The 8,867-nt window shown below is 36.2% G+C and overlaps 1 protein-coding gene across 1 annotated transcript in view; it reads left to right on the top strand.

The window, feature by feature from the left end:
• Positions 1–7,369, top strand: part of LOC109916922 (anoctamin-6-like) — a 99,580-nt gene extending 92,211 nt beyond the window's left edge. The window contains exon 15 of the mRNA XM_048607955.1: positions 1,528–7,369. Within this exon, the coding sequence (XP_048463912.1) occupies positions 1,528–1,737 (210 nt within the window). The 3' untranslated portion in view covers positions 1,738–7,369. The remainder of the gene's footprint in view (positions 1–1,527) is intronic.
• The last annotated feature ends 1,498 nt before the right edge of the window (positions 7,370–8,867 follow it).

Raw genomic sequence — 8,867 nt, 5'->3', positions numbered from 1 at the left:
CCCATTTCTGAAGAAGGATCCTGACCCAAAACGTCAGCTTTCCTGCTCCTCTGATGCTGCCTGGTTTGCTGTGCTCCTCCAGCTCCACACTGTGTTATCTTACATTAAGAATAAACTTCTTTTAGCATAGAAGTGGAAACAAACATTGTGGGAAATGCTGTGTAAATGGGATTAGTTAGTTTTCTTCAGTCCATTAATCAGGACTGCAGTTAATTAAGTGCAGAGATTTCTCTAATGTAGAGAGTTTCCTAACTATCTACAGGCATTGTCTCTTAAAGTTGCCGGTTTAATAGGTTGTTGTTTGAATATTGTACAAAAACATGTGTGTGTTTTTTTGTTGAACTATATTTGACATATTAAAAATATATTCAAATACAATTAGGTTTTCTGAAAGGAAGAAAAGTAATCCAAAGGTGGATATGCTGATGCAGTATTTACAATTTTTTTGCAAGTTTGATGATTTTAATACATAAGTTTTGGGAACTTGAGAGATGGACATTTTAGCGTCAGAATGGTAAATAATTTGGCATATTACTTTATGAGGGAGAACAGCACTGCTGAAGATGAAGAACCTGGGGACTCGTGATTGGGTACAGCTTTGTTACTAGAAATTGCCATTTAGCTTCTGCATATAGAGTCATCACAATTTTATTGCTTCAATGGCAACCTTCTTCCCAAATGAAACCCATCTAGAGTGCAACAGATAAAAGAAAAATAAGTAGGAGAGAAAGAAATGATGGCACCGAAACTGAAGAGAGAGCAGCAGAAGAAAGAGTGTGCCTTAAAAATAGCAATAGGACATTGTAAAAGTGGACAAGCAAGAAAATGTCATAAAGAAGCCAGAAAGTAAACTATGAAGATGAAAAACAGGGAAGTGCAAAACAATGAAATAGGAGCGAACAAAAGAAAGCAGGAGTGTTGCACAGAAATTGAAAATGATAGGCAAAAGAGAAGGGATAAAGATGTAATGAAACATGTCACTCCTTGTACCCTTGTCAGATAGTAGGCGTACTTGAAAAATACTTCACTTTCTCTTGTCATCTCTGAACATATCTCTGAGACTTTCTCACACTGGGTGATACTTTTTTCTCCCCTCTGTCTCCTTTCTGCTCTTCTACTTTGTTGTATTTCACAACATCTTCAGTTGGATAGAACATAGAACATGAGTGGGGGTGTGGACCTACCTGTTGGTTAGAAAAAATATTGGGAAATGAAAACATTTTTAAAAATTACAAAGTGGAAAGCAAGAATTTCTGCTCCTATGTCTTATGGTCTTATGGTCTAATTGAAAGGTAAATTATTGGAAATTAGGGACTGAAGAGTAAAATAAATAAGAGCTACAGATTAAAGGAGCGAAAGTTTAAGATATCTACCTTGCTTATAGTGTGGAATTAGGTGGCTCTGGTTATTACACGATCTCAGGATTATTACATACCATTTGGCAATGTAGAAAACAACTTTTAATGTTGTATTCTTAGAGAAATGGGCACAAAGTTTTTAATAGCAATTTGTTTTATTATTTTTCAGCATGTTGTATTTACAGTGAGTTTCCTTGTCTCTTACTGCATTCCTGATGTGCCAAAACACATTAAAGAGCAAATTAAGCGGGAGAGGTATCTGACACAGAAGCTTCTGCATGAATCTCAACTTACAGACTGGCATAATAAAATGGCAGAGAATGCCAACACTATAATGAAGGGTCCAATGAGCATGAAATCTGCAGACATGGACGTATGAACACTTGTGACACACATCTGTAATTTTTTTGACTTACATTTTTTAAAAGGGGGTTTGGAATTTGTTTAATTGTTTGATTTCTAGGACATGTTTTATACAAACCTGCAAAATGACTTGTCATGTATTTTGTTTGTCATTTGACCCAATTCATTTTGTAATATCAATAATGGTCGTCGATCCAAGAGGTTTCAGGATTTCATACAAATGGTCACTTGTTATATCTACAAAGGGTTGACAAATAAGACACTTTAAAAATATCATGATGTATCCTGGACCTTTTTAAAAAATGAAAAAAAAATTGTCCTGACAAAAAAGCTGTGAGCAAAGAAATGGTAGCCTTGATTTTTAGATTATTTTCAGCTGAAAATTGAGCAAAATTGCTGCTGTACCAGCATGTAGCCCACTGCTGATGTGATGTTACATATTTGCGTCATTCAGCGATGTAACATGGGAGGATTGCTTTGTGCTGATTTTACAAGTAAGTGAACGGCTCCAGCACCAGTAATGTTTAAAATACCCTGCTGTATCATAGTATTCACGGCAGAGAAAGTATTCAGTGTATGGGTGAAGGATAATTGTAAACATTTAATATGTTGAATGAATATAGTTGTCTCTCTTGTGGTGACCGAAATTGGTTTTAATCTTCTGGCACTAATACTAGGTGACAGAACAATTCTCATGGCATTAATGCTGGCAGTTCCCTCCTGCCATTTTAGATGTCAGTTTGCCAGGGGTCTCAGCTGGAAGAAATCCTCCCCTCCTTCAACCTCCTGTGCCTCACCTAAAATTACCTTGTAGATGTTGTGAAAACTTGTTGCCTTGAAAAGAAAGACTTCAGTTCATTAAGTGCCTTTCATGTCCTTAGGACGATCCAAAGCACTTTACAGCCAATGGAACACTTAACTGTTGTAATTAAAGAAGTTCCAGAAACTGGACTGTTTGCCACTTCTAAACTGCTGCAGTCTCCAAATCTGATAATGACATCTGAATAGCTGACATGCAATAGGAAAACTCACTATTAACACTGAGAGCTCAATAATGGTAATAAGGCAGGCCTTGGAATCATGTAGTCAGTTTACTAAAGATCAGGTGTATGCTTTTCCTGTAACTTGCAGCCAGATTTGTTCATAGTCACAAGAACATAAATAGAAGCAACTGTGGGTCATAATGCTCATTCCATTATATAATACAAACAGATCTTCAACCTCAATTACCCACCCAAACCCCATATTCCTTGATTTCCATAATGTCCAAAAATATATTAATCTTAAACTCAAATATACTCAAGGACTGAGCATCCACAGTCTTCTGGAGTAGACAATTCCAAAATTTCTCATCCCTATGTATGAAAAAATTACTTCTCATCTTCTTAAAAGATGGACTCTTTCCAATCTCCTTATTAATCTAATTGAGTGTGTCTTGGTTAAACCATTCATTGACCATTACTCACCATCCTAGTGTTTCTCAAATGCTGTTAAAATGAAACAATACTTTTATAAATAGTGAAAAATACATTTAATATGAAATATTTCATTCTAAGCACTATTTTTGAAATACGTATGTAACTTGTTCTGCAGTTTTTCAAAATATGAAATAATACATTTGAACAAAAATAAAATATGGGATGATTGAGATGTGAAATAAAATCAGAACAGTACTGGAGAAACTCATCAAGTCTGGCAGCATCTGAAGGGAGAGAAACAGAATTAATGTTTTGAGTCCAGTATGACACTTTGAGTTCCAAAGGCAAATCATATGGGGCTTGAAATGTTAACACTATTTCTTTCTCCACAGTTGCTGCCAGACCTGTTGTGTTTCTTCAGCACTTTGTGTTTCTACCCCATATACTTAAGCTGTGCATCAATTCTTGTTCAGACATCTCAGCAGGGATCAGGAATCTCATCAGTTTTGCCTGTCAGTCTGTCTTGTGACTGTATCGCAGTAAGAGTTCAGTATTTGCCTGGTATCTCATTAATTTGCAGCCATCTTGATAACATATGGAACTGAATTAAAGGTCATATTGTCCTTTATCTGTAAAGCTTCAAGAAAAAGCAAAACCAAATGAAAATTGTAATAGTTTGCTTTTTGTTACTGCTACTCCCAAGTTCTATTCACTCATACAAAATTTTGTTTATGAAATGCAAAGTCACCTAGTAAGAACTGCTAAAACCTTTTTAAAAGACCTATCATGAAAAAGTTTATCAAAATTGGACAGAATGGGTGCAAGTAATAATGTGAGATTTTATCATCTGTATTCACATCTGGGTAGTTGTATAACCAAAAAGAATTTTAGTTAATAGATAAGCCCATAAAATTTTCTTTACATGAAATAACTGAATTCCAGTAGCTCAGTTAAAGAGTAGAAATAGATTTCTGAGAGAGTCTCAAGCCAATCTTTCATAACTAACAAGGATCCACAGATAAATCATACCATTTTCTTCATGGTTTGTGTAGGTCATCTGCTGAAATTTAAGTGGATCCTCCATGTTCATTCACTACCGCAGCCAACCCCCCACCTTCTGGCGCGTCTCCCATATTTTTCCCCTCAAGAGAATTTAAAGAGCTTTTCAATAATATACCACCCATGGTGTTTGATATATCTCTCATTTGTGTAACACTTATTTCAAACTTGTCAGTGTAAGATTAGTAACTGTAATGGAAACCGAATTCTGACATGCATAATCACTAAACACCTCAAATCCATTGTAAAGAACACAGGGACTGTCTTTTGACATGCACCTGTATTTGGGCACAGAATATCAGCTATCAGTTAGTGTGATGTAACGTACATTCGGTACCTGTCAGAACAAGATTGAGATTCCATCCAAAATAATTAAAAGTATGTGCCTCCTATGCTCCTATGGGTTGAATGCTATTCAAGAAAATGGGAACTTCTTCAAAGAGTCCAATGTATTAAAGGCTGCTTGTCCATGATAATTTGGCAGCCATCTTCCTTCACTACAGGGCTCAGACAGCTCATGTGCATCTGTTGGCACTCATGGTTAGTTGTATGTGTAATATGTGTCATAAGGTGTCACACATTGCCCGTCATGAAAGTGAGAAATTATTTTATCTGAAAGATAGAAAGGAAAATATAATTCTGTAATCTGTGTAATCTTGATGTGTTTTTTGAATGTCAAGATGCTGTACTAATTAATTTGCACAATCTTTGTGCCTGTAAAGCTTTATATAATTATTCTCCCACCTAGAGACATTTTCTAAAGAACTGATGATAATGTTTTTCCTTTTTGATTATTATGACATACCCGGAGCATTAAGTAATGAAAACAGTTAATTAAGACAAAATGATATAGGAGCAAAGCATGTCTAATTAAAAATATCACAGCATAAATATATTTGCCATTATTGACTAAATGTTAATTGATTTCCTGTTAAACACTAACAGCATTCTAAAATATATTTTTGTACATCGTTTCTGCATGCTATTTTAAAACTTAAAGGACTTCTTTCCATTGGAACAGATTTTACCCTGTCATGGACTGAGGGAGCAGTATTTTGCAGAATACCAATTGGGCTGATTGAAACACTCACTGTTGTGCACCAATGGTTCGACAAATATATGCTTTCCACTATAGCTTTGTGCTGAAGATTGAGTTTTCATTGACAATTTGTTTGGTTCAGTCTAATTTGTTTTGAAAAATTATCTGAATGCCCTGTAAGTTAAAATCTCTACTGATTGGAGTCATACCTAGTAGTTGCGGTATGACAGTTGTGGTTGATGGAAGTCAACTGTCTCAACTCAAAGACCTTTCTGCAGAAGTTCCTCAGGATAGTGTCTTAGGCCCAGCCATCTTTTGCTGCTTCATAAATGACCTTCCCTCCATCCTAAGGTCAGATGTGGGATATTTGCTAATGAAAGCAGAATGTTCAGCATCATTCATGACTCCTCAGATACTGAAGCTGTCTGTATCCAAATACCGCAAGACCGAATCAATGCTTAGTCTCTAATTTATGGCAAGTAACATTTGTGCCACGTGACCACCAAGCAATAGCTATTTCTAATGATAGAATGCAGCCATTATCTCTTGATATTTAATAGCGTTACCATCATTGAATCCCCTAAATATTATTCATAGATGCAACAGCAGGTCATAGACTAGGAATTCTGCGGCAAGTAACTCACCTCCGGACTCTTTAGGTCTTGTCCACCATCCACAAGGCATAAGTGTGATGGAATACTTCCCACTTGCTTGGCACCTCAAATAACACCTTCATGTGCCATCTATAAGTTGCGCTGCAACTCACCAAGATTTCTTAGACAACACTTTTCAAACCCATGACCACAATCATTTTGAAGCAGACACGTTGGAACACTACCACCTGCAAATTCTCATCCAAGCTGTACAGTATCTTGAGTTGGAACTATGTTGCTGTTCCTTTTCTGTTGCTGGGTCAAAATCCTAGACCTCCACCCTATACTGCACCTAGACTATGTGGATTGTACCATCACCATCACCATCTCAAGGGCAATTAGAGATGGATGATTAAACTGTCACAATTTGTTTACTGTTGTCTGTAAAATCTAACACGACTTTGTTTTCTGATGGGCCATTTTTCTTTCATTCCTATATTAATATTGCATAAAGGCAGCTTTTATATCATTTACATTTTCACTCTTTTCATTTGGATCCATTAAAATCAACAAAGCAGGGTAAAAGTGGAGGGACAGTTACATCCCTAAGTAAATTATAACCTTATATTATGTTCTCCCTTGAATTTTCAATAGCATTTTTAATTTTTAAAAGAACATTTTTTAAATCTGAGAGGTTGCTGTTTTTATACAAAAATCTGGAACATCATAGCAGAAAAGGAGGAAGTTGTATTATTTTACAATGATAAAATCTCTAGCAAATAAATAAGGTCTACCTTATTTTGTTTGTTCCCAGAAGTTATGGTGATGAATTCTAAAATGGGATGAAATTGGATATTTACTGAGAGGAAGCAATGATATAATGCATAGCTCAACCCTTCTCATTTTAGAAACCAGTGAACCTTGATGTGTTTAGAGAATATTGGGAAGTAAATACATTTAATTAGTAAACAACTCTACCAATATTGCTTTGCTCTAAGCTCTGGTTAGGATGAAATGAGCATTTTTGCCAAAATGTTGATTACATTCATTTAACTCTAATAGGCTTATCACATTTATTTTTCAAGCAAGATAACAGATATTCAATCACATCCACAACTTGGTCAGGAGTGTGTATTTTGTTTAACTCAAAATGTTAGTGGAAAAGTTAAGAGTTCATTATGTGGCTGAGCAAATCTATGATTTACACATTTTATGTTAAGTATATACAACATGTTTAGTATTTTTTTTTACTTTTAAAGCTTGAAATGAAGCCACAATGTGGATCGTATCATGCAATTCTCTAACATGCAATTACTGAGCATACATTCATCTCAACCAAAGAGCACCAATAATTTGGAATAAAATATATTACTTTTTAATTTTTGTTTTTTTCTTGAAAGCACTTGATATATTAAATTGTATTGTAACTGTGAATATGGTTAATTGCAATCATCAAAATTTACTTTGTTGAAATTCATTAATTAAAATTGTATTGTTCGTTACTTTGTAATTAAAAATACCTCCCATGTTTCTATACAAAAATAACTGACTTGCATTTGTTTAACAACTCTATACTGGAGATGTCTAACATTATTTCCTGAGATGGGACCAATCAAAATATGTCTGTTCAATAAAATGGAAAGCCCATTCTCAAAGATCTATGTACAATAGACATATTCATGACATCATCTGACAGTAGGAATTCATATATCACATTCAGACAAGAGAAACATGGAAATAGTAAGTTTTGTGAGGGATCCGAATAGATAGGCATTTGTAGGCAAGGCGGCGGATGGACATTCTCATTCCTGACTTTTCCATAGCAGGAAAACTATGGTGATGATTGTTCAAATTTAACTCACTTTTGAAAAAGGCTCAACCATTCCCTGCTTCCCAATAAGGTTGTGAGAATAACTCTTAGTAATAGAGAGGCAACGTACTAGTGATATCATCACTGAGCTGTTAATTCAGACACTCAGGCAATGTTCTAGGGACCCGGGTTTGAATTCTACCTTGGCAGAATTGAATTCACCAAAAAATCTGGAATGAAAAGTCTAACGATATCCATGAAAGCATTGTCATTTATGAGAAAAACCCATCTAATTCACTAATACCCCTTAAGGATGGAAACTGCCACCCTTACCTGGTCCGGTCTACATGTGACACCAGACCCACAGCAATGTGGTTGATCTTAACTGCCCTCTGGGCAATTAGGGATGGGAATTAAATGCTGGCCCACCCAGTAACACGTTCATCCCATGAATGAACTAAAAAAACCCAGAACTTGGACACTTTCCTTAAACTGACAATCTAGTGCGCTACTGATGACCAACATATAATCAGAAATACTGAGCCTGGATATCTAACACAAACATTTGCAAATGCGCACAAGACACTCACCCAATCTGCCAGAAAGTTTGCTTTCTCCCACCACTGATTGTCAGTCTCCTGCTCACCAACTTTTTCCGCTGAGCCCACCTGCCTCCCACTCACTGCCCTTGCTGCCTTTCTTGAAATTTCTTTTTTTTTATTCATTCATGGGATGAGGGCATCGCTGACCAGGCAGCATTTATTGCCCATCCCTAATTGCCCAGAGGGCAGTTAAGAGTCAACCACATTGCTGTGGGTCTAGAGTCACATGTAGGCCAGACCAGGTAAGGATGGCAGTTTCCTTCCTTAAAGGACATTAGTGAACCAGATGGGTTTTCTCAACAATTGACAATGGATTCATGGTCATCATTAGATCCTTAATTCCAGATATTTTTACTGAATTCAAATTCCACCATCTGCTGTGGCAGGATTCGAACCTGGGTCCCCAGAACATTATCTGGGTCTCTGGATTAACACTCCAGCGATAATAGCACCAGGCCATTGCCTCCCCAGGAGATAAATGGTTAACTCAGAACCATCTTTCAATCTCATGCCATCATTATCCAATACACAATCTGCTTGAATATTACTATTTTTGCTGAAATGTCTTCTGAAAAGAAGAGCATGTAGCTATTTCCAGCTGAAGGTATAGCTCTTCTTCAGCTGT

This window comes from Rhincodon typus, chromosome 18 (assembly GCF_021869965.1).
Source record: "Rhincodon typus isolate 14 chromosome 18, sRhiTyp1.1, whole genome shotgun sequence".
NCBI lineage: Eukaryota > Metazoa > Chordata > Chondrichthyes > Orectolobiformes > Rhincodontidae > Rhincodon > Rhincodon typus.
Note: the sequence above shows the minus strand (reverse complement) of the source record. Positions and strands in the feature narration are given on the sequence as shown.